This window comes from Lemur catta, chromosome 10 (genome assembly GCF_020740605.2).
Source record: "Lemur catta isolate mLemCat1 chromosome 10, mLemCat1.pri, whole genome shotgun sequence".
Classification (NCBI taxonomy): Eukaryota; Metazoa; Chordata; class Mammalia; order Primates; family Lemuridae; genus Lemur; species Lemur catta.
Window position 1 is genome coordinate 53,052,424 of NC_059137.1, and position 26,039 is coordinate 53,078,462.

General features: G+C 35.4%; 1 protein-coding gene across 6 annotated transcripts in view; it reads left to right on the plus strand.

Moving 5' to 3' along the window:
* NFIB (nuclear factor I B) overlaps positions 1-26,039 on the plus strand; it is a 220,986-nt gene that overhangs the window by 132,979 nt on the left and 61,968 nt on the right. For all 6 annotated transcript variants that reach the window (XM_045563828.1, XM_045563829.1, XM_045563826.1 and 3 more), the window contains exons 4-5: positions 17,525-17,593; positions 24,604-24,724. In XM_045563828.1, the coding sequence (XP_045419784.1) occupies positions 17,525-17,593; positions 24,604-24,724 (190 nt within the window). The remainder of the gene's footprint in view (positions 1-17,524; positions 17,594-24,603; positions 24,725-26,039) is intronic.

Below are 26,039 nucleotides of genomic sequence, written 5' to 3' on the forward strand. Positions count from 1 at the left end.
ACAGGCGTGAGCCACCGCGCCCCACCAGGATTTTTTTCTTAATAGATTTTGTTTCAGAAACATTTTTCTTCTTTATCCTCTAACTTGTTGGAGACTTCACATATAATAAAGTTCTTTTTTTTTTTATTTCGGCTTATTATGCGGGTACAAAAGCTCAGGTTATATATATTTCCCATGTCCCATCCATCCCCCTGAGTCAGAGCCTCAAGTGTATCCATTCCCCAGACAGTGTGCCTGGCACTCACCATGTAGTCATACCTCCGTTCTTAATGTTCAGATTCAGGATAGGATTCAGAGGAAAGGAGGAGAGGATGAGGGAAGTGTTTTGTTCAGAAATTATTCTTAAAGCGCCAGAAGGGTGATAGCTCCCCACCCCAGCTACATATTTTTACAGGCTATATTATGGGTACTTATATACAACCTACTCCTCAAAGGATGATCTACATAGCAGTTGGCACCATGCCCAGCCTCTACAGTGGTTCTAGCCTCATTACTTGTGATATTTAATTAAAAAAAAAAGACAATTTAGGAATATCCTGTAAGGTCCTGAGAGAAGGAGATTTTTCCATATCTCCCCAGTCACCTACCCTATTAGACAACAAATAATATTAGTTGCCCGCTGGTAGCTAAGTTCAGAATTAAACACTATATTCCAGGCAACAAGGGTATGGATTGTGTCAACTCAAAATTAGAAGCAGAGACAGCCATTTGCCCTTGGAGAGCTGGGAAATACACCACTTTACACCAAGAACCATGAGCAATTCAGAAAGAGCAGACTATGGGGGAATTTTTCAGCCAACAGATATTTATTGACCATCTATTGTGTGCATGGCACTAAGCTCTATAGATACTGTGGAAGATAAAGTGAATTACACAGAAACCTTGTTCTTCCCAAACCTTTTTGTTCATAAAAACACATAAAATTTTATATATATGATAAAGACTAAATATTAATGCTACAACTCAAGTTTCCTGGGAGTTTACAATTGTGAAACACTGTTTTCAACCAATGTAGGGAGCATGGTAGACTGGAAAGGGCATGAACTTTGAAATTAAAATTTATGCCTGTATCAAGGCTCCATCTTTGACAATGATCATAAGGGGCCATGAGGTGAATGAGCAAGTCAGCCAACTTCTCCAAAACTCAGCTCAATTATATTGATGGCACTTGTGAGGATCAGATAGGAGGACACACTTGGCAAATAGCAGGTGCTTGATAAAAGTGAGGGGTTTTTTTCATTCTCCTTTCTCTTCCAGCTATTTTGATCAAGAAGGCTTCTTGCAGAAGGTATCATTTGATAATGGAACCAAATATAAATGTGAATTTTTATACTATACTTCTCTAAAGACTTAAAATGACAGCAAAGTTAGAGAATTTATAAAGGAGGAGAAACAGTTGCTTCCAAGTCTCATGATAGAATGGAATTGAAGCCTTTAGAAAGTAAATTTTGTTATGAGCCTTTTGGCATCAAAAGAAAGGTGGAATGAATTTTGTTACATGGTCTTTAATACTGACATGAGAAAGAGTACAAATGTATCTTTAGCGATTACTTTTTCCCTGGCAAGAATTTATCTTAGACCCTTGTGTTAACATTGTATAAATATTTTTTCCCAATTTCCTTTCCATAGTATTTATTCTTGCTGAAGCCACCAACTTTCTATATCCATTGAAACTTTTGTCTGTCTTTTACTCTTTTTCGCCCCCCTCTTATATTTCCCTTATTCTGTTGACTCCTACCTGCCAAGTTATTTCCAATTTTTTCAAACTACATCTTTTGCTCCTCCTAAGCCAAACCCATTCAACCAAATATCTGATCTCTCTCTTCTTTTTCATGACATGACATGAAAGATGCTGAAATTTTATCTTGATTTCTCCTGCAACTGGGCTTCTGACCCTACTGAAATGATTCTCATTAAATTCATGACTTTTTATGAGCTGAGTCCAGTGGTTTCTTTCCATTCTGTTCCTGTTTCAATATTCTTGAGTATTTATTGGATATAGTTGGCCATGCTCTGTTTAAAATTTCTCCTTTGCTTTTGAAAATAGGACCTCTCCTAATAATCCGGGAACCTTTCAGGTTTCTTTTAGTTGCCTGGAGTGACTTTTTCCCGTCTTCTTAACCAGATTTTTTCTTTAGTCCTCTATGTGTTTTCAGTACCTCCTGTGATTTTTCAAGTACATTAATTTTTTTCCCTACTTGTATATCTTTGAAACATCTCTCTCCTAATGTTTCAGATTTACATGTCCAACTACTTTTTGGACATGTTGCCCTAGATGGTTAATTCAAATTTAACATTTCCAAAGTTAAATTTGCCCTTTGTAAGAAATCTTGGAGCCACCAGAATCTACCCAGACACCCTTAGTTAGAAAAGCTCATGATTTCTTTCTCAGGACCCCCCCCCCCCCTTTTCCTGTGTCCTCCAAATATTGCTTCATATTCTACTTTGAAAGGTCTCTTGAATTCACCCCCCACCTCTCAGTTCCCATTACCCTTATTTGGGTTCTAGACACCATTTCTTACCTGAAATTGTGCAAAAACCTTATAATTGGCTCTTTCCTCTGTATTCTTTCTTTGTCTGATTTTATATATGAATATAGTTCCTGAAACACAAATCTGACTTGGTCAAAAGCCCCTGGTGGCTCACTACTTATAAACCTGTGTTCTATGTCATGGCTTTAAATGCTGCTCAACATTAGATACCAAATTCTCTTTCTTTCCCTTTCTTCCATGTGATATGGTCTTTCTTGTGCCAGGATTGTATCCACCCTACAAACTCTTGTTCATCCTTTATATCCAAACTATACCATGCATCTTATGAGATTCCCCCAGGCAGGGCTGGACATCTCTGCCTCCATCATGATTGCTGCTTTATGCTGTAAACTTTTGTTTACACATCTCTTTCCCACTAGAGAGGTAAATTTTTAAAAAAAATACTAATTTATTCCTATAACCCAGTATCTTTTTTTGCTTGACACACTTTCAGAAACAGTATTCAAAGAAATATCAGATGTAAGTGATTAAAGACTGCTAGTCCAACTTCTCCATTTTACCTAGGAAAATAGCGCAAAGAGGTTAAGTGATTTGCCCAAGGTCCCAATTAGTTTTTGGCAAATGTGGGTTAGAATTCATTTTATTTTCATAGATCAAAAACTTAAGTTAGTAATAATTCCAGTACATGACTAGTACCTTTTTGTTGTTCCACTTTCCCCATCCTCAATAAATAATAAAATTTATTGTGGTACATTGCCTTTTGATAAGATGAGAAAAATTTGGCCTTTTTCTGTACTCAGCCCATGTGCTTAGGGCACTCACTGTCATGAAAAGAAAGAAATAAGAAAGCTTTGTGTTAAGATGCTTTAGCAGGACCGAGTCTGGGCCTTCTGGCAGACCAGCGTGGGCACTGGGGGCAGAGGTAATGGCTGTAGTTACTGAGAGAAGGGGCAGTGGGCAGAGGGTGAGGAGCTGATAGAGGTGAATCTTGAGTGACCCGTGCCAAGGTTGGGGTGAGCTTAGGGAGTGATGTTAGCTGAGAGTTTCTGAGACTGTGGGGTCAGATCACTGATGGAGAAGGCTTCCTCCACTGCATTATTGCAGTTGCTAGAGCTCAGTAACTCCCGTCTTTTCCTCTACTTCATATTTTTCAAGTGCCAAGTGCTCTGCATTTTTGCAGGTCAGTGGCCAACTTGGTACACAGTCACAGTGTCATTTAAACACAGAAAATACTCTCCTTTCACAAAGCCATGAGAGAAAGGACTAGTTCATGGGCTACAGTTGGTTATTCAGACCTTTATTTTTCTTAACTGTATTTCAGGGTCTTGTGGTATCTAAAATGATGTCATAAGGTAACATACAGTCCAAATAAAATGTTAATATATTGAGGTAGGCACTTAATTAATGTATACTGCATCTACTTCTAGAAAACTTCCAAGAAGGGTTACACATAAATACGTTGTAATTTGTTACATTTCGAAAGATGTTGCTATAATGTGTATATACTTTTTCTTTGTTGAACGTCTAGATTTCCCAAGGAGAGGGTCAGTTAAAAGTCCTAGTCATAAATGCCTCTAGGAGAGGTCATGACTACACCTACTGCTCTGGGCAGTATTTTAGTGATAGTTCTTTTACCCAAGTATCTCATGTTCCTTTTACAAAGACTGCCTGCATCTAGAGTTTCTTCCCAATTTAAATTCCTTTCCCTCTCTATATTTACAAGGTCTGCTTTTGCAGCATGCAGCTACAATTTAATAATGCAAAGCATTTTCCTCCTCACAGCTGGAAAGCTGGGATTGTTCTGTGTCACAGATATAGTGGACCTGCTCCAGGCTAGTTAAAATCACTGAACTCTGCAGAAGCTAAGCTTGCTGGACTTAGCTGTCCTGTACAAAGGCACCAAGGCGACCCCCTACTTGTGTAGTAAAGCATCATGCTTGGAAAGAGGGATGAATTCTATAGTAATATGTTACAAACAGAATAAAATATTAAGTATATACATATATCTAGCTACCTGAATTTTAGTCTCTTTCTACCTTATAGGATTAAAGTATGTGATGTAAAAATATTGGGCAAATCTCTTACTAAAGTCTCATTTTTTTCCCTTTTCTGTAACTATAAAAGAGTATCAAGGTATCAGATAATTTAAACAAGTACTTTGGGGTGGTAATTTGACTCCTGTTAGCTTTTGCTTAATAATGTCATTGACCATAGAAGAATTTAAGAAAAATAATCAGATTTTCGTTCTCAAAGTTGTTACAAGTCTTTTTGGGTCTTTCAACTTAGTACTGCTTTTCGGGGATGTTGACCTCTTTCATCTTCTTTTATATAATAAAAGTCAGGCGAAACTCCTGTTTTCACTGAGATATTTTAATTTGTAATTCTACTTGATATTTCCCTGCCCCCCCCCACTCTATACTTTGAGCATATCCATGTCCCCACAGTATTCAGGAGGAAGAAGTCAGGAAAACCACTTGACTTTCAGATTTGATCTAGTTGTTATTAAAATCATTGCGTGCACTTGTTAAGGACATAAAACAAACAGTGACATGATGAATTATAAGATGTTGACTCCATTGTTTATTGTGTGACACTTTTTTTTTAAATGCAGTGGATTTTTAGTTTTAAAATTGGGGGTTTTGGGACTGCTTTCATTTTCTGAATTGAAGTACTTTCCAAGCAGAGCAGTATTTTCTAAATAAGTAAGAAATAGATGATCATTTTCATTGGGACATAATAAAACATTCTGCTACTTTATGCTTAATTTGTCCTCATTGATATCCAGAAACAACACGCATGGATTGTGTTATCTGATGTGGTGTTGATAGGTGAAGAAGGGAGTACCTATGAGCTTTTGACAGAGTGTGTGTAGAAAGAAGAGCAGAGGAATGGATACAGAGGCTCAGGCCACTCACTGATGGAGTTCCTTATAGGATGAGGAAGGCAAAATGTTTTAAAAAGAAGATAGTGCTGAATCTTAATGCATTACTACTTTTAAAAAATATTTACACTCTGTCCCTTTGGCTCATCTAGATCATTTTAATAATTTCCTAATCTCTGTAGCTGGTATTTTGCCTAGGGTCTTAATCTCTCTGATATATCCATTGCAGGTCTGTGGTGATGTCCATAATGTGCAAATCTGATTATTTCATTCCCCTGCTTATATGCTTCCAAGGTCCCCACTCTAGGCTAAGCCTAGCTCATTAGCATGAAATATGGTATGGCCCTTCATGATTTGTCCTCTGCACACACGGAGCATGCATTTAGCCTTAGTCTTAGCCATGTGCCTCTCCTTTGTGTCTTTGCTCCTGTTGTTTCTCTGCCTAGAATGCTTGTACTCCCTTGTCACCTCCTCAGCAAGACTTCTTCAGACTCTCTCTGCAATGTGGTTTTATAGTACTAGAGCTTGGTGCATTGTTTCATGTCTATTTGCATGTCTGTTCCCCTTAGTGAATTCTGAACAGCTTGAGGTGAGGATTGTATTCTTCTTACTGTAAGCCCAATATCTAAGGCAATGCCTGGCTAGAGACAATGCTCAGCAAGGTCCATGATTTATGAAGTGGAGGCTTAGCCAAATAATAGAGTAAATAAATAACCTGTTCTTGCAGTACCTGAGATCATCCCCATACTGAGGACCTGACCTAGGCCAGAAAAAGCAAGTGCTTCTGCAGAGATGGTTACAGTGATCCTCTTCTGCCCTGTGGGTAGACTACATCCCAGACATGACTGGAAGATTTTTCTGATCTCCTAATCTGTGTAGCATGATCTGTAGGGAGGTATCTGACTGAGAATTGCAGTGTTCTATTATGAACACTGATTCAGAATACTAGTCTCAGATGGATGGAGCTTCTCTTTGCCAAATCTGATGCTGAATTATAGAGAAGTCCTGTTTGCTACTTTTATTCTTTTGTTTCCTAATCTGTAGGGAGGGTACTAGCGTGTTGCTAGAGTTTACATGATCACAAATGAGGAAGCTAGTAAGAAAACTCTAGAAGTTGCAAATAATACAAGACTGATGGCATTTAATGTCTTCAAAAAATTTTCTGATTACATTGAATAATTTTATTTACTTGTGATTCTTTTTCTGCAGCAGAAATATTATCACTTTCTGAAAATTTGGAAACCGCTGTTTATAGGTCATTTTCTCAAGGAGGTGAAATTTTTTTAACATTACTGAGGCATAATTGCATACATATAGTGTACAATTAGATGAGTTTTGACATGTGTATACCTATGAAATCAGCACCAGTCAAGAATTGAAAATCAAGAGAAAAAGGGTAAATCACCAAGATTCAGAAGAACATATCTTTGAAAATGAAAAACTAGAAAAAATTTCATAGAAAACCAATTTGTTTACTCAGAGAAGGTTTATATGAAAAATGAACCCCCAAAATAATAGCTTCAGTGAGTATGGTACTATGTGAGATGAGAAAGAATACCAAGGTAACTAAAGGTGCTTTCATGCAATTAAAGTCTTCATGGGAGGAGCAAGAAACAGAACTGATATTATGGAAATAATTATTAATATAGAGGACAAACTCAAGATATTTGCCTCAAAAGCAGAGGGAAAGAACAGAGAGGGTAAAATGATGAGGAAAAGGTTGATGATAGGAGAATGGAAAATTCAGTGTTCATTTAGGTGTTCTTTGTGGAGAGAAACAGAATCAAAGACAAATGAAGAAAATTTGTGTGAGCTAAAAGTGATTGAAATATGTAGATCAAAAGAGCTAACTCTTTCTAGCCAATTATAGTAAAGGGGGACGTGTATCTAAATATATCCTGTTGAAATTTTTGTATTTCATGGATGAAAAAGAAAGTCCTGTAATCACCTTGGATGAAAACCAAGTTACTGTACATTTCTTTTTGTCAACAATAAATACCAGAAGACAGTGGAGGAATACTTAGAATTATGATGAACAATTTTTTTTTTCTGTTCAAGGAGTTTTACCTCCAAGGACAATAGAAATATATTTTTTCTTATTCACAGTCTCAAAAAATAGAGTCTCCTACTTTCTTTGCAAAAAATTTACTTGAAAACCTACTCCAGCTGGCAAAGTGATGACTCAATAAAAAAATTTAGGAACAGGAAAGTGTAAGTATATAAATATAGTTACAGATAGAGACTAATCATGAGGATAGTAACAATTAAGCCGAGAATTATGCCTAAGTAATTGTTATAAATAAGATTAGAGACATAATGCCAATATAAAAGGTTGTTCTTGCATTTATGTAAACAAGAATATGGTAACAATTATCTGGGTTCCAAATTCTAGACTACGTTTTAAAAAATTCTAGTAAAATATATATAACATAAAGTTTACCACATTAAATATAATATTTTTAAAAGTTAAGTTCAGTAGAATTAACTGTATTCACATTGTTGTACAACTAACGTCCAGAACTTCTTCAGCCTGGAAAACTGAAACTCAATACCCATTAAATAACAATTTCCAATTCCTCCCTCTCCCCAGCCCCTGGCAACCACCATTCTAGTTTGTTTCTATGAGTCTGACTACTTTAGATATCTTACATAAGTGAAATCATACAGTATTTGTCTTTTTGTGACTGGCTTACTTCCAAATTACATTTTTAAAGACTGAAAAAAGATGAGAGGCGGCTGGGGGAGTTTAGGAATCTAGGAGTGGCAGACTAGTGTTCTCCTTTTAGAATAATTTCATGTTGGATTTTGCTAAAGAGTCTGTATTGTCTGCTTTTATCTCTATTTTTGCTTAGATTGTTGTTAGGTAAGCTGGCTTCTTCATGTCAAGTACATTTTCAGCATCTTGATACGCTTGTATACCTTTTTTCTCTATCTCTGGTTGCTTGCTTGCTTGCTTTATTTTGACAAGGGAGGTTACAAATTTAGGTATTCAAGGTTTGCTGGCCTCATAAAGGCTCATAAGAGAGCTTTATTCACAAGGAAGCTTGTCATCATTTTCTAAGGCCTGGGAGAGTTTATACAGCATTGGAATTTAAAGGGTAGATAAAGGATACATAAAATCTAGCTGTGCACACATGTGGATCTGGTGCCGTTTTCAAAGGTGGTTCTTAATCATATTTCTATTATGTTGTAGGGTTGTCAAATTTTAAAGTACCTATGAATCACCTGCAAATCTTTTTAAGCTTCAGATTCTGATTCCAAGGGTCTGGGGTTGAGCCTGTCCTCCTGTGTTTCTAATAAGCTCCCAGGTTGTACCAACGCTGGTGGTTCTGGGACCACATTTTGAATGAGCTGGCATTGTGGTTCCCAAACTTTGCTGCACATTTCAATCACCTAGGGGGACCTTTTAAAAAGTCGTCGTCGTGTCGAGGTCAAATCCCATACCAATGAAATCAGAATAGCTGGGGTTTTAAGCCAAACACAAATCCTTTTCAAGAATCCCAGGTGGTTCCAATGTTGAGCAAATTTGGGGAACCACTGCACTAGGGTAATTGATCCGTTCAGGTTTTCTACTTCTTTGCTCAATTTTGGTTACTTTTATTTTATTAAGTAATTGTCCATTTAAGTTCTCAAAGTTGTGGTCAATAAGTTGTATGTGTTACTCTCTTACAATTCTTTAAATATATTTGGTGTCTATGGTCATTTCTCCTTTCTGTTTGTACAGTCTCGCACTGCACAATAATGTTTCGGTCAAGATGAACTATATATATGTTGGTGGTCCTTTAAGATTATAACAGTATTTTTACTGTACTTTCTCTATGTCTAGATACGTTTAGATAAACAGGTACTTAACCTTTGTATTATAATTACTATACTGACTAGGTAGTCAGTATAGTAACATGCTGTACAGGTTTGTAGCCTAGGAGCAGTAGGCTATATATACCATATAGCCTACGTGTGTAGTAGTGTATACGATTTAGGTTTAAGTACACTCTGTGATGACAACAACGGAATCGCCTAAGGACAGACACATTTCTCAGAACATATCCTGTCATTAAGCAACGCATTACTGTACTTGTATCTTTTTGCTTTCTCTTTTTTTCCTTAATCAGGTTTGCAAATGGTTTTTCTGGTTTGCTTGTCTTTTCGGAGAATCATGTTCTGCTTTATTTATTGTTTTAAATATTTCTATTTTTTCTAATTTGTTAATTTCAGATTTTATCTGTAATTTCATCTTTTTATTTTTTTCTTGGGTTGTTTTGCTGTTCTTTCTCTTATGGTAAGTAATTCATCTCTTTTGTGTTTTTTTTCATTGTTTTCTAGATAGTTTATAATTTCTCTTTTGATTTTATCCTTTGGTTCATGGTATATTTTCTTAATTTCTAGGTAGTTCAGAACATTTATTCACTTTTTATTTTTTACTTTTAATTTTATTTGCCAGAGGAGACAGTATGGCCTAAAAAAGTCTCTACTTGTAGAGATTTGTTAAAGTTGTCTTCCTAGTCAAGGAAATGATCAATTTTTCTTTAAAGTTCCATGGTCATATAAGTAAAGTATAATTTATGTTTGAATAATATAAAGTTAGTCTTTGTCTAATAGTCATGTTGAATTTTAAAAGAGATGTATTAAAAATTCTCACCATGATTGTATTTTTATCAAGTTTCTTGTATTTCAATAGTTTGTTTTATGTATTTGTTCACAATATTATTTAGTACATGTGGGATTATGATTTATCTTCTTTATTAATTGTGCCTTCTATCCATCTATAATGCTCTTTATCCTATTTATTGTAATTCGTCTTAAATTCCCTCTTAACCATTGCTAATTGACACTGTTCTCTTTTTGTTTTAATTTGCCTGATTTCCCTTTGCCTACCCATTTATTTACAACTTTTTGTTCTTGTTCTTGTTATCATTTTGTGTTAGGTGTGTTCCTTGAAGATAGTTGGATTTTATTTCCTTCAGTTGATCAAAACTCTTTATGGAAAAATTCAGTCCACTTACATTTATTGTAATGATTGATGTACTTCATTTTATTCCTTCTATTTTACTTCATATTTATTATGTATTTTTACACCCTATTTCTTTATTTTGTCTGTCTTGATTGCATTCTTATTCATTGTGTTATGTTTTCTGTGTGTTAATTTGAAGTTCTACCTTCTCTTTTCCTTCTCTTGAAATGTCTGCCTCTTTACTGTTACTTGAAAACAATATACAGTTTTCATATCTTCTCATAGGAACTATGATTACATTGTAGAAAAGAGAAATGTGAGGGGTAGAAAAGCTAAGCAACTTGCCTTAGCTTTATGTAATAAATGACAGAGCTGAGTCTTGGTAGTCTTGCTCGGGCTGCCTTTTTTAACTCTATACTGTAGTGCATTTGGGGAGGCATACCTTCCACATCCATTGAAAAGACAGAAAAGCATACATATAATTTTGTTATAACATAAAATAAATATAGCCCTCTTAGTAAACTATAAAATATCTGTGCTAATGAATTTAAAAATCTGAAAAACTGAAGATTTTCTTGGAAAGAATATAGTAAAATTATCTCAACATTAGAAAGCAGTAGTAGAATAATATTCATGAAAGACTCAAAGTTGTCTAAGAATTTTCTCTGAAACAGATTTGGGGAAGAAAATTTTACCAGTAAATTTTTCTAAACCTTCAAGAACTTTTCATGAAACCAAATTTTGTTTTGTTCCAGAGCATAAAAATTAATGGACCATCATCCAACCCATTTCATGAAGCCCGCATATAACTCAAGTATAAAAACTTGACAAATAAAATACAAAAAATTTTCATAAAAGTTTTCCAACTACATATGGAAAATTTGGAAACAACTGTGAGTTCTGTGAGCAAACCAGTTAAAGAGTAAATACAAAGAACTGTCTTCCATGGACAAGCAAAGATAATTTCATCAAAGAATCCAATAATATGTAACAACAATAAATGCTGTGAGGGAAAAAAAATGGATAATCTCTACTAATGCCAAATAAGCATTTGACAATATTCAATAACTGTTCTTATCAGAAAAATTTTTAAAACTCTGAGAAACTAGGAATAAGTAAATACTTTTTTGGATATTGAGAAAAAATCAATGACAAATTAGTAGCCAACATTATTATCTCATTAACGGTGAGACTGTAAAAGTAATCTCATTAATGTTACAAATAAAATATTCCCCAGATCACAATTCCTATTCTACACATTTTTTAAATGGTTGTGTTTTTTTGAATATTCCGGTTCTTTCAAATGTTCCATTTTTGGAAGTTCTGTTTAGAGAAATAATGCATATGTCTCTGGGAAAAATTCAATTTTATTATAATTAAGTAAAATACAAATTTAACATTAATGTAATGACATCTTTTCCCTATCAACTTGCCACAATTAAAAACAAATCCCTCCCTATTAATTTGTAATTCTGGCAGCAGGGTTGTGAGATGGACACATTCACAGCCTGCCCCAGGGAGTATAAATTGGCAAAAATCTTTATGGAAAGCAGCTTGACAGTTTTTACCAAGAGCTTTAAAAGAATTTATGTCCTTTGACCCAGTAATTCTACTTCTGGGAACTCCAGCCTAAGGAAATCATGAGAGTTGCCGACAGAGATTTGTGTATGAGGATGTTAATAGCAATACTGTTTATTTATAATATTTTAAAAAATGGGAAATAACTGAAAATGGCAAACAATAGGAGGATGGTCAAACAAATGGTCAAATGAAATACAATACCACTATGCAATGTACAGTCATAAAAATCATGCTTTTGAAAAACTAATATAATGGGAAAGATACAATCTTAATCAGAAAAAAGTAGGATATAAATTCATCTACATTTGATTTTGATTTTATAAAAACACATTTTTGTATAAATTATATGGGAAAAAGTTTAAAGGACTGGAAGGAAATACCGAAAAAAAATATAAATAACATATTAATATAGCACTATCAGTGTGTTAAAGTTGGGAAATTTCTGATTCTTTCCCAGATCACTGAAATCACCATCATGGGATTACATTTCATAATGAAGAATAAACTTAATTCTAAATTAATATTAAAATGTTAACCTTGACTACAGGCTGAGATTCAACCTGTAGGCAAAGAATCATTAACTTTGCAATGATCAATATTTCTGTTTTATAATTGCAGTTTCCAGCCTTAACCATGAACAGTTTAGATAGTTAAGAAATTAAAGATAGAGCTATGTCTCAACACCAGAAACTTACCAATGGGTTAATTGTGGTATCTGAGGTTATATGAAGATTGGCAATAAGCTAGTGTGAAATAATTTCATTTTCTCCCCTTTGCACCTATGAATAAAAAGAGTTAAGCCATCTTTTACACTCTGTTGAAGGGATCGAACAATTGCAATAATAGAGCTGGAAAATACCTGTGAGATATCTTGTGTTCACTTGTTCTTTCTCCAAATGAACAATGCAAGAAAACTACATAGGAAAGCAGTCATGTAAGGAAGTGGAGGGTTGCAATGGGCTTTCAAGGTGCTTTTTTCTCCTTTACAAAGTGAGAATATTTATATTCAATGGGGGTCTGTATAGTTACTGGGAAACTCCCTGCCTCTGTAGATAAAAGTTTCTTCATCTATAAAATAGCAACAATAATAAGACCTATCTCATAGGATAATTGTGAGCATGAAGTGAATTCATGCTTGTGAAGGTCTTAGCATAGTAGCTGGGCATATATGTTGGTTATTACTACCTTGCCAAAATTTCACATGCCTTTTTAGGACTTTTCTCATTGGATAACAAATCTGTTTATTGAGCTAAAAAACAGCTCCTGGAACTACGCAGAAAAAGTCTAACCCGCCATCTACATTAACAGTCCTTCAAATACTTGAAGACAGCTTTCATGAATTTAATAACTGCTTTCCATGCCTTTTTTTTAATTTCAAGAATAGAACACAGTAGACTATAAAAATGAGCATTATCAGTCTTCCTTTGGATTTTCTATGTAAATGTTGTTTAACATTCAAATGGTGCTGATTATAATTTGAGATATTAACAGTTAGATATGCCATTGTGTCCCTCTGTTATTGTTTGTAAAGGAGGTTAAACACTGTATTAACTTCTGAGTAGTGATTTACTATTGCTTTTGTTAGAGAAAAATAAAAAAGAAGTAAAATAATGTAATTTGATATTGCCTTTGAGACTTTCAGTTTGTGGAAGTCTTTATTTCCTACTCAATTTTATTTTTTTTTTTAAAAAAGCATACATGTAGTGTAAATACAACATCGCACAAATGCAGAGTTGTTCTTTTCTTCCTGGATTAAGCTGTTGTGTAATATTGCTCTGTAACCATTAAGCAGCTGCTCTGCCTCAGAGACGTTCATATTTTCTTTGGTAGATGAAGGGAATTTACTATATGAGTGTCTTCCAATTGCTTTAAGATCTTTGGCCTTTGTATCACTGTAGATTTACAGTAATCTATGTAACATGTGAAAACCATGTTTCTGCAAGGCCCCAGGAGCCTGGAGGTTACATATGGGGTTATGGTAGCAGCAAATAACCTGACATTTTGCTGAGTCTCACCCTCTATACTGTTGCAGGGCTCCTGATGCATTGCAAGATCTTCCCCAGTTATTTTGCCAGAGTTCTCAAGTATTGTCTCCTATATGCTTATAAGCAAATACTATCAGCTATCAGAGTAATATCTCATCCGCTATTTCTTTCTTTTTTTTTTTTTTTGACTCTGCCATGTCTTGGCTAATGCCTGTCTATTGCAAAGGCTGCACACACCACCTGCAAAGATGCATGAAGGTGGCAGCCGTCTGCTTCGGGCGCTTCCTCCAGGCTCCTTCTTGTCTGATTCCAACCCATCCCAGCTCCCGTGGGCTTCTTGTCAACAGGCATTACAGCTTGTCCTCAGTAACCCTCCCTCCACTGAAGTCTCACTATGCGCCATGCACGAGTGGAGCCCAGTGGGACCTGTAGTGTTGCATTTTATCTAGTGGGTTCCAAAATAGTGCTGACACATTTCCAATGCTTTTCATAGTTTTAGTAAAACTCTTTCAAGTTTTTTTTTGGAGACTCCAATGTTTTATAACGTGGGGAGTTAGGGGTCTTCCCCTGGTAGAATTAGCCTGGAAATGGCTCATCCTTGCCCAGTGATTTGACTCCTAACAGGCACACACACCCATCCATCTTAATGGGCATGACTTAGAAGCAGATGGACCTCTGACTCCTCATTGGAGTAATAAGAAAATGAACTTCAGATTGTATCTTGAGTAATGTTATGTACTACATCTGATATAAGTTATATAAATATACCAAAATGTTCATCATTTATTCACTCCACTAATTCATCAATTTATCTTACAAGTATTTTTGTACTCCTACTCTTTAAGCACTTTTAGTCTTTTATTCATTATCTTGCACTAAGTGCCTGAAGTTACAAATTAGTACACAACAAAGTCAAGGGTATAATCTGACCCTAATCATTACTCCTTCCCATTCCACCCAAAAGCCTAAATAAACTCCTCAGCAAATGAGTTCCAGGGAATGCCAGTGGTCAGTATAATTATCCATTAATCTTAAATCATCTATATTTACATTGTAATAAAATTACTAAGATATTAATTTGTGACCCTGTTTTAAAAAGTTGAATTTTAAAATTCTGTTCTGTGAGTGTTTATTTAGTAGTTGCTGTCCACATAGGCAGTGACTATATCTCCCTAGTCACCTAGGGAGATACAGAAATGAGCAAAACTCAGTCATTCTCCTAAATACAGCAGCTGATAATCCGGAAAGGAATTCAAGACCTGAAAACAGGTATCTTGGAAAATCTGAAAGTGGAAAGTGTAAAATAAATACAAACCAGGTGCTATGTGAGTACAGAGGAAATAGACGATTTCTGGCTGGGCCAGGGGCTGGGAGAAGAAGGTGGAGTAGCAGTTTATGGAGTGGGTGGCAGTGGAGCTGGACATTGAAGGATGAGCGTGTGGAGAGCAGAGAAAGATGAGCGCAGGCGTTTACAGAGTACGACTGGGTGATGACAAGTAATCCTGTCTGACTGGTTAAGTGTATGAGCTGTAGTCATGATAAATAGGTTTTTGTACTTAACATATTTACCTTATTAAGTTTACCATATATGAAGTATAATGAACTATACTTTAAAACAACCACAAAAGCGACAACAATCTTTGTATACAATGATAACTTACAGTGGTCCAGAAAATTAGAACCATCTTTTTCCCCAACCAGGCATAGGGTGTCAACATCCTTTTTGTGTATTCATGCCTTGCAGCATCTTGTATAGTGCCGGTTTCATAGAAATTTCTCAATAATCCTGAAATGAATTCAACTTGGTGAAATATTAATTGCTCAAGAAGTAAGAGTTTCTTGAAATAGAAGTGCATCAAATGGAGACATTTTGTTATAATCCTCTTAAAAACACATATGTTTTCAGAGTAAGGACTTAATATGACACCTAAGTTTTGTCACCAACTGAGATCGTATAACTCCCTCTCCCTCTTCCTTTCATTCTTTTTCTGAAGAAGGTAGATGGGTGGGTATCAAACAGCACTCAGACAGCCTTGGTTCTTCAGTTCACAGCAGTGAGGCGCATATGCTAATTAAATGGTTTTCACCCTATGTGTGGTTAAAAAGCAATTTTGTTTTGATAAATTTTCTGGATAAAGATTTACAAATAATTTTGGACTATCTGGAGTCCAGTGTGCATAATTCAGTGTATGGCTGATTGCTGGCTCCATTGGCTGATCTTGATTTATTGGTAACATTTAACCAGTGCTGACCATGAGTTTTATATTTTAATCTCACGTAGTATTCATAACAACTCTATGAGGTAGGTGATTTTATTATCTCTAACTTATAGACAAAGAATCTGAGGCACCAAAGAGGTCTGATAACTGTGGCCAAGATTCCAAACTGGTAAACTGTGGCTGGGATTCCAGTCACAGCTCTTTGACTTGAGTGCCCCATGTTGCTTCTAAACTACCCATGCCTCATATCTATGTGCTGAATCTAATCCCTTGGTCAGCCCTAAAACTTTATGTAAAACCTAGTCAAATTGCCAGTTCCTAAAATCTAGAGGTTCCCCCCTACCCTGGAAGTGTTTCAGTTCTGAGGGTTTTCAGACTCATTCCGTCTCTGAGGCAGCAGAGAGTAAGCCGTATCCCTTTTTCCTAAGGTGTTCTCTCTCTCCTCACCCTCATTATACCCCCTTGACATAAATAAGAACCAGGGAGGGTGGAATGACTGCTTTTCCTGGGAGTCTTCATCTCTGTTTTTGGACATAGCTAGTGGCTCCAAACAGGTCTGAACCCAGGCACCATGGCTACTGTGGACCCTGGGCCTAGATGTCCACAGAAGGGTAATGTGGCATTCCTGGAGGCCTGGATTCACCACCATTTGCCAGAAATTCATATAACCAAAACATTTTTACCCTTGTAATCTTCTGAAATAATAATAATAATATTTTAAAAAATATCTGAACTTCATTGGGATAGTGGGTAATCACTGTGTGATTCTCCCTGTGCGCATGGCAAATAAACCTTTCTCTTATTTAAAAAAAAGTGTACAGAAATAGGTCAATGCAAAATACTGTCTTGGCTGTATATGCAAGTTCTACTCGGGTGTTATTAGTGACCCTGGAACGAAGGTGGGAGTGCTGGTAGCAGCAGCTCACTTTTCTTTAATCAGGGAAGGATTTGCGAAAGAAGGGCGGTTTCAAGAGATCTTTGAAGTATTTCCAACAAGATGCTAATTGTGGTTGTGGTTTTCCTTTTTCGTTCTTTCTTTCTTTCTTTCATTTTTTTTTTAAAATGAGTAGACTTTAGTCTACCAGGTGCTACTGAGTCGAATGTGTTCACAGACCTTCGTTCTCTATGTGTGGGCCATGGCAAATAAAACCACATCAATTGCCCTGGACATTTAGAAAATTGAGAAAAAAAATTTTTAGGAGATTATTTAGCATCTAAACTTTTAACTTTTTGTTTAGACATACTCAATTTGCATTCACAAGAGTTCTTTTTTTTTTTTTTAACTTGTCCTTGTAAGTGTACTTGGTTTTTGTTCTAACCTTTGGTTTTAAAACACTTAAACAAATTCTAGTGTTTAATCATTTATTTTGCTTCCTGCTTATGCTGATCTTTTTCCCCTTGATGTTTATTTTCAGGTTACCTTGAGGATAGTTTTGTAAAATCTGGAGTCTTCAATGTATCAGAACTTGTAAGGGTATCCAGAAGTAAGTAAATTGTTTTCTTATTATTTAAGTATACAGTAAGTTTTAAGATTTTTTTTTATTTTGAACATTAAATACAGCATGAAGAGTGACCACATATTAGGAAAACTTGAGTTTTAAACTCTTAAATCTTTTGATGAAATCACAAGTGAATATATTTTGCCTGATTTTCTAAAATATTTGCATTCAAATAATCAAAATGTTCTATTGTACAAAAATTTGGGGGTTGGTCTGATTGCCATGTTGTTGGTATTCATTTAATTCACTGTTGGGTCTATGACCATAGATGGTCATTTATATCAAAGGAAGTGTGATTAATTAAATGTACTCCATGTTGTTATGATAACCCACATAAGTTTCCTGTAGATAAGTGCTTTTTCATTTTACTAACATTTTGGTGGGGGGTTGGAGATGTACAGGATATACACAGTACCGTGCAGAGCATAGAGGGATGCAGAAATTAACTTTGCAGATTGTAGTTGGATATAGATAGAAAGCATTGTTAGCCAAAACAATGTCCAATTGTTTTAACTGGCCACTTCACCTGAGACACTATTCTTGGCAGGCTGGATCAGATTTTTCTAGGGTAAGCTCACCTGGCTGGCTACCTAAGAAAGGGGAAATTTTCCTCAGTTAACTCTTTTACTTATTACCAGCATGTGCCAATACATCTAAGATGCATATCTTAATGTACTGATTATGTTAAAGGAGGTGACTCCTTTCTTCTTGCTCCACCCACTGATTTAGCTTGTTTATTATGTCACTTTGGAGGGTATGTTTTCACCTGAGATTTTGATGGAAAGCATCACAGTTTGGAAGGATGCTATTCAGATGATGTTGGAAGGATCACGGAAGGATGGAAGGATCATGGAAGGATGCTATTCTGATCCTTGTTTAAATTGTGTTTCTCATTTGGGTCAAGTTCAGAGGTCAAGAACAAGAGTTATGATGAGCCAGAAAGAATAGAGAGAAAGTCAGTTACTGAGGGTAGAATAGGCAGCACTTTTGAGTGCTGTTCAGTAAAGGAACCTCCAAGCTAGTAGGTGACTGTAATTGAGAAACTATAGTTTCTCAAATAGCTCAGATTTCTAAAGTGGCCAGTACAACCAGGGACATTTAAGACCTTAAGTAACTTATCCTTTCTGGAATAATTCTGGAGTAGATAAATATATGCCCAAAAGGCTTCTGTCATGGGTCTTACTTGGAGGTAGCATAGGAGATGAAAATCTATTAACCTGTATTCCACTAACCCTGGTGTATGTATATGCTGGGCGAGAGGATTCTAATGGTCTACTCAGCTGTCCAAGGCAATGAGCTTTCTGTGTTTTTCCATGTCAATATGTGATATCCAGAGACTTCCAACGTTTGAAAGTTTTACATTTTTATTTTTATTTTGGAAAAGAATATATATGCCTGACTTACTACTGCTTTCTAGCACCATGTAAGGCAGGGGGTATTTGAAGGTGTTCCTGTATGTGTGTGTTTTCCCCATACTGTTCTTCAGTGGAAAGGCTGTGCTGCAACAGTTATGAGGCTTATGAAATTATTTGCTTAAATTTGTACCTTTCTAAGTTCCATGATGTATTTTCATCCTTCTTATGAGAAGGGCAGTAGAGTCATCTGTCAGAAAATATTTATTTAGTACCTCATTATAGGTAATATTATGCTAAGTGCTGTCAAAGGAGACCACATTAGAACCTTCAAAAGTCCACAGTGATATTTTGAAAAATCTGAATTTCACATAAAAAGATAGATTAAAAATACCTTTCTGTAACAGTTCAGAAGCAAGGTAAATTGAACATACTTCATTCATTCATTCTTAATTCATTCTGTCATCTCCTAGAGGTTTTTAGGTTATTTGTTATAACAAACATTACTGATTTGTAATTAGCACATTAATTATCTATATTCATTCATTAGTTAATTTATTCAGCAAACATTTATTTTCTCCTCCATATGTAAATAGGTGTCTGTGAAATGCTTGAGAAGTTATTCTCCTAAGTGTTTTAATACATCTGCATTATAAACTTGTTTACAAAATTGAACTTCATTGTTTATGAAATAAGGGTTTGCTAAGTAAACATAAACTTCAGCACAACACTTATGCTGTATATCACAAATTCTGACTTCTTGAGGGTTCACGGTATGCTAATGGTTTCTATCCTCTAGGGCTTTACAATCATATGACCAGCTAATGTCTGTGTTGACTTTAGCTAATGAAGCTATTCAGCTTTAGGATAGTGATCTCTCTGTTAAACGATATTATCTCCATCTTAAAAGTTGATTTAGGATCAGCTTTTGGAGTGAGGAGAACAATGAGAGAGATTAAGGGTTGGCCTCTAACCCTTAGAATCGGAGGTTGTTTGGTGCTTCATTTCTAAGAGGATATTGGCAACCTCTTAAACATGATTTGCAGCTTTCAGCCTTCTTGCAGCTCTCTGGGAGAGATGCTAACACTGATCTTTGCATCTGATGCAAGTTCTTCCAGAGCCTCTTAATCCGCAATATCTGCCTGAGACTTGCTCCTCTCACACACTCTCCTTGTCATTAAATAAATTCTGTGTGGACTGTTTTAGTATTTTGGCCATGTTTATTATTAATCTACTTTTCTTTCTGAAATCTCCCATTTAGTGTCAGAATGCACACTAAATTTTTAGTGTTCATGTACATATCTGTAGACAAATTATTTTTATTGCAGTTGTCTAAAAATCGATACATAATATTTGTACATATTTATGAGGTACATGTGATATCTTGATACATGCATACAATGTGTAATGATCAAATCAAGGTATTTAGGATATCCATCACCTCAAACATATATCATTTCTTTGTGTTGGGAACATTTCAAATCTCATCTAGCTATTTTGAAATATATGATACATTGTTGTTAACTACAGTCACCCTACTGTAGGAGAACTGATTTCTTCTATCTAACTGTATGTTTGTACCCATTAACCAATGTCTTTCCATCCCCCTCCCACATCCCAGCCTCTGGTACCTCTGAGATCAAATTTTTTAGCTCCTGCATATGAGTGAGAACATGTGATATTGTCTTTTTTTATTGTTGTGTTGATACTCTGGAATAATTTTTCTGGAACAAAATTTATGAAAACCCCCAAATTTCTGAAGTTTTCTCTATTATCATTTTATGATAAATTACACCTATTTTGTTTTTTATGGCCAAGCAAACTGTGTTGACTATCTTTGCCTAAGTATTGCATGAGCTAAATAAATTGCAAATAGTTTATACAAGATACAACCTGCAAGTTTCCTGTTAGTAACTCAGATCTTTGTATTGTATCCATAACTGTTGTAGGAAGCCGGACAGATTGCTTACTTCCACCGAGTCCCTCAAATGTCTCTTAGCACGTACCCTGCTTCCAATGTCACATAGAACATGGTCCTAATAATAAATTTTAAAGCATGTGGTTACTGTGGTATTTCTTACCTCACGTTTTTTTAACCTCTGGTGTACCTCAAGCCACAACAAACATAGCTACATTTTAGCTGTCCAAATAATTCAAGCCATCAGGCATAGTTACACATTGGATACAAATATTTTCTGTGTAAAAGGAGGTTCCAAGTGTATTGTATAAAACGAACACTGTAACAGAAGGCAGATGTTCCAGAAGTTTAGAACTGAGACTACTCGTGTATATATTGATTTATTTAATTTCTAGTAGAAAAAGAGAGATGTTTACTGTATATTGCTTGATCATTTCTCTGCAATGAACCATGTACCTTATCATATTTTGTTAAAAATATTTCTAAGTTAATCTTGGTCTGCCTAATATTAAAGTATAATTCAGCTGATAGTGAACACATTTAGAATACTTATTTAAAAATCTGGGTAAGAAAAATTACATGAAAATCTGTGATTCTGTTGGAGTTTTATATTCAACTTGAGGCAGTTAGGAGAGAGGAAAACATTTATGTAGACTTCCTATGTGTTCTTAGAGTGAATCTGAGGGACTCCAGAATTTTGTTGCCAAGCCCCAGGGCACACTTTCTTTCATTTGAACTTTTGAGGGCCTGATTAAGACAGGTAAAGAAATGTAAACCAGGGAGTGGGGTGGGGAGGGAAAGAAATGTAAACCATTCTTCAACACTGTTCTCTGACACCAACCTGCCTGGTCTCCATTTTGCATATTATCTCTGCCCATGACTTTCCTCCTGCAGTAACCCCTGTTTGCAATGACCTCCCCTTCATACCATGCTCATTCTTCAAAGTCCAGTGCTAGCTGTGGCTTTTCCACAGACTTCTTGAGCCATTCAAGCCGATATTGGATTCTTTTTCCCTTGAAATCCCACAGCACTTATTGATCATGTCATTCATTTGAGCAATTTCATTGTAATCTACATCATCCTATTATTTATATATTTTGCATGAGTATTTTGTTTACCCAACCTGTTGACCAATATGTTTATTAAAGGCAGAGCTATCTGAGAATATTTTGTATCCATTGCAATCAACACCCACCAGTAATGATACAATTAATAACTTGTTGAATGAACAAACTTTCAGCAAACAGATTCATTTTTATCTGTTCATCTGCTTTTAGTACATTTTTGAACTGTTTGTCTTTGCTAACCACTCCACTCTTCCAGGGAAGAAATTTGAGGGAGAAAGCAAAGAAGGAAGGGAACTCACGTTTGTTGAGCACCTGTTAATGTGCTAGGCATGATACTGGGCTTTTATCACTACTTACTTTACTTTATCCTCAAAATTATCATATGTGGTAGGTTATTATTATTCCCATTTTACAGTTTAGGAAACTGAGACACATAGCTCACAAGTACAGAAGAAGTGCAAACTAAAAAGCTTATCTCCCAAGCATCTGCTCATTCTACCATAATATGCTGCTGCCTCAAAGGTCTGTTCAAAATGTCTAAAATTAAATTTTAAAAACTTGAACAGATGTAATCCATTGTATTAGGTTATCAAGTATGAAGTCTCCAATTGCCTTAAGTACTAAGTTTGACAGTTGAGATCTCTGACATTTCACTTTGACATTTCTTGTTTTATTTTTATTGTGAGGGTACAGCTGTAGTCTTGAAAACACACATTTTGGCTTGTGGTTATCTTACACATTCTTTTAGAGCAATTTTTGTGAAACCATGGATAAGTCAAAAATTCATGTTATTTTTGAATATGAGTTTCGTCGTGGAACCAATGCAGTGCAGACAGCTCAAAATATCAATGAAGTGTTTGGGAAGGATGTGACTAATGAGCAAGCAGTATGTTGATAGTTTGAGAAGTTCCATTCTGATGATTTTAATCTTGAAAATGAGCCACATGGGTGACCTGACACCAAGGTGGATAATGATGAGCTGAAAGCTGTACTGGAAGCAAATCCATCTGAACTTGTGCATGAATTAGCATCAAGGTTTGACATTACTATTCCAACAATATTGGACCATTTGAAACAAATTAGCAAGGTAAGAAGCTGGATAGATGGGTTCCGCATGAATTAAACAACCGTCAGCAGAGAAATTGTCTCCTAAGTTTGCCTTTCTTGTCACCATATAAAGGTGAACCATTTCTACACCATGTTGTTACGTGTGATGAAAAATGGATTCTTTTTGATAATCACAAGCATTTGGCACAATGGTTGGATAAAGATGAAGTGCCAAAACACAGTCCAAAACTGAATATTCATCAAAAAAAGCTAATAGTGTCTGGTGATCCAACACTGTGCTGGTATTATCCACTATAGCTTCATGAAACCCGGTCAATCGATTGCAGCGGATATCTACTGCAACCAATTGGATGAAATGATGAGGATGCTTGCGATTAAGCAGCCGAGATTGGTGAATAGAGACAGGTCAATCTTCTTGCAAAACAACGCTTGACCACATGTCACACAAACAACTCTGCTCAAACTACAGAGGGTGGACTTGGAAACTCTTTGTCATCCACCATTCTCACCAGACCTTGCACCAGCTGACTACCAGTTCTTCCAGGCTTTGGACCACTTCTTGCAAGGAAAAATATTCAATTCTCAACACCTGTGGAAAACATCTTTTGTGATTTTTATCGCCACTTGCTCTCCAGGCTTCTTCGCTGCTGGCATAGCAAGAAGCTACCTTTAAGATGGCAAAACTGTGTGGATAGTTTAGGCACATACTTTAATTAATTGTACTGCTTCTGGTTTGAGATATAATAAACTACACTTTTGATTCAAAATCAGACCTTTCATGTTTAATGACCTAATACAAAAAAAGATTATATGCAAAAATCTTAGTTTATAAAGTATCAGCAAATTCAGAGATTTCTTGATTTATAAATATTACCTTAAAATATAAAACTCCATGAGTATATTTTAAATGATTTATAACATGTGGTATAAAATTAAAGAAAAACATAACTATTGAGTAAAGCCATACTTACCATTCATATATGAAACCTGAATGTGTATTTTGAAGATAAACTTGGCTTTTATTTCATATTTATAAATTTCACTTATATATCTGTCCTAATGCAATAATTATTTATAACAAATAATTATAAATGTCATGATTTTGAATCTATTCTAATATTAATGTTGTTGTTATTACAGAATAATCATCTTTGGTATTTACTTGTGAACTGTTCTGTGTTCATTTATCAATGATTTGGTGTTTGAGAGCCTACATAGTGGAAAACGACTTGTTTGGTGCTGAGTGATAGGAATCATATGTTCCTTCAAGACATCTGCAGACTAGTGGGGTGACAGATGTAATGACAACTAATACAAAAGAGTGAGTGAAGAAGGTCAGAAAGTAGAATTGCGGGAATTGGTAACCAATGATTATAGTCTGAGTATCTCACGTTTCCAAACTTGAATGTGACTAAAGTGAGCAAGTTTTTAAGTCCTACCCCAGTGTATGGTAGATATTAAAAGTCTTAAGGTAACTAGAATTCTCCCCCTCCTTGCCCAGAGGCGTGGAAATTATTAGATTATTACAATTGACTAAAGATGACAAGTGCGAATGTCCTTCCCAATGCTTCTTTTTGTTGGATTTCTCAGCACCCATAACCCAGGGAACTGGAGTCAATTTCCCAATTGGAGAAATCCCGAGCCAACCATACTATCATGACATGAACTCGGGGGTCAACCTTCAGAGGTCGCTGTCTTCTCCACCAAGCAGGTAACTAAAAGAAGAGCTGTTCATGTTCTCAATCAGTATGCAGATGGGTAGGTGGGTAGATGATATGCAGATAGATAGGTAGGTAGGTAATGAGAGATGGGAAATACAGACATTTAGTACACAGACTTTTAATCTTTCCTGGTTAAATTTACTCAGCTATTTGCAAATTAAATGTAATTGTCATTCAGAGCACCTTTAAAAATCTTTTTCAGGGGAACAAGGGACCTAGGAAGATATATTAAGATGATTCTAATTCTTTTGGTGATTTTAAAAATGATATTTTCATGGCAGTGCTCCCTGATTTATAACTGACCCCTGGTAGCTTTTTCTCTAATACCACATCCACGTGTGGGGTAATGAAAGATGAAGCCTTACCTAGCCTTAAAATCATAGGCCTTTTTCTGGGCTACAGTTTGCCAAATTCTTCAGTTAGTTGATGTTCTTTGACTAATTTAGTTAACTCTCAGTTACCAATGAAAATATTACCTCCTCTGAGATTTGGTTTAACCCTTTGCTGGAGAGGAGCTAGAGAGAGATCTCTTTGCTTTTTAGTTCTCTATTGACATGCTCATTTTCTCTCTTGATCTTCAAATTTTAACTTTCAGTTAAGATAAATAAAAATTACAGATGTATTGTTTTTGTTTGATTTTTTTTGAGTTGGATCTTTAGCATATGAAGGCACATCTCATTTCCAGAGCATTAAAAATACCCCTGATCAAATATAAGAGCATACACGAATTCCAGAACAAAATACACATTTTACAATATTGACTTTTAGAAACAAAAGAATATCTAGATAATTATTTTTCTTATTATTATTCCTCAATAATGAGAGTTAATTGCATTTGGATTAATTATGGACTATGCATGTTTGTATGTTTACAAACTGCAATCAATTTTATATCATTTTTAGTCAAATTGTATTTCCATATAGTTAAATTATGTAGCAAGATAATTGGATTTATTATCATTAAAATTATCTCTAACATGTTGAGGTCTTAAAAATGCTTTACTTTTTCTAAATTTAAAATGTGAATACTAATTTTGTATTTTGTCTGTTGGTGCAATATGTTGTCAACACAGATCTTTCCTCATGGCCACTGAGTATCAGATACTCTGTCTTTCAGAATAAACAAGGTTGAAAAAACATTTCTCTATTACTTCCTTATGAAAATAATTTCTTTCCAATTTAGAGTTTTTCATACATATTTACTGCTGACTCATAGGTGGGAGCATTAGATTAAAAAGAGAGTTAAAAAATATAAGTTTGAACTTTGGATACCTTAAGGAAGAAACTAAAGAAATATTATAAAAA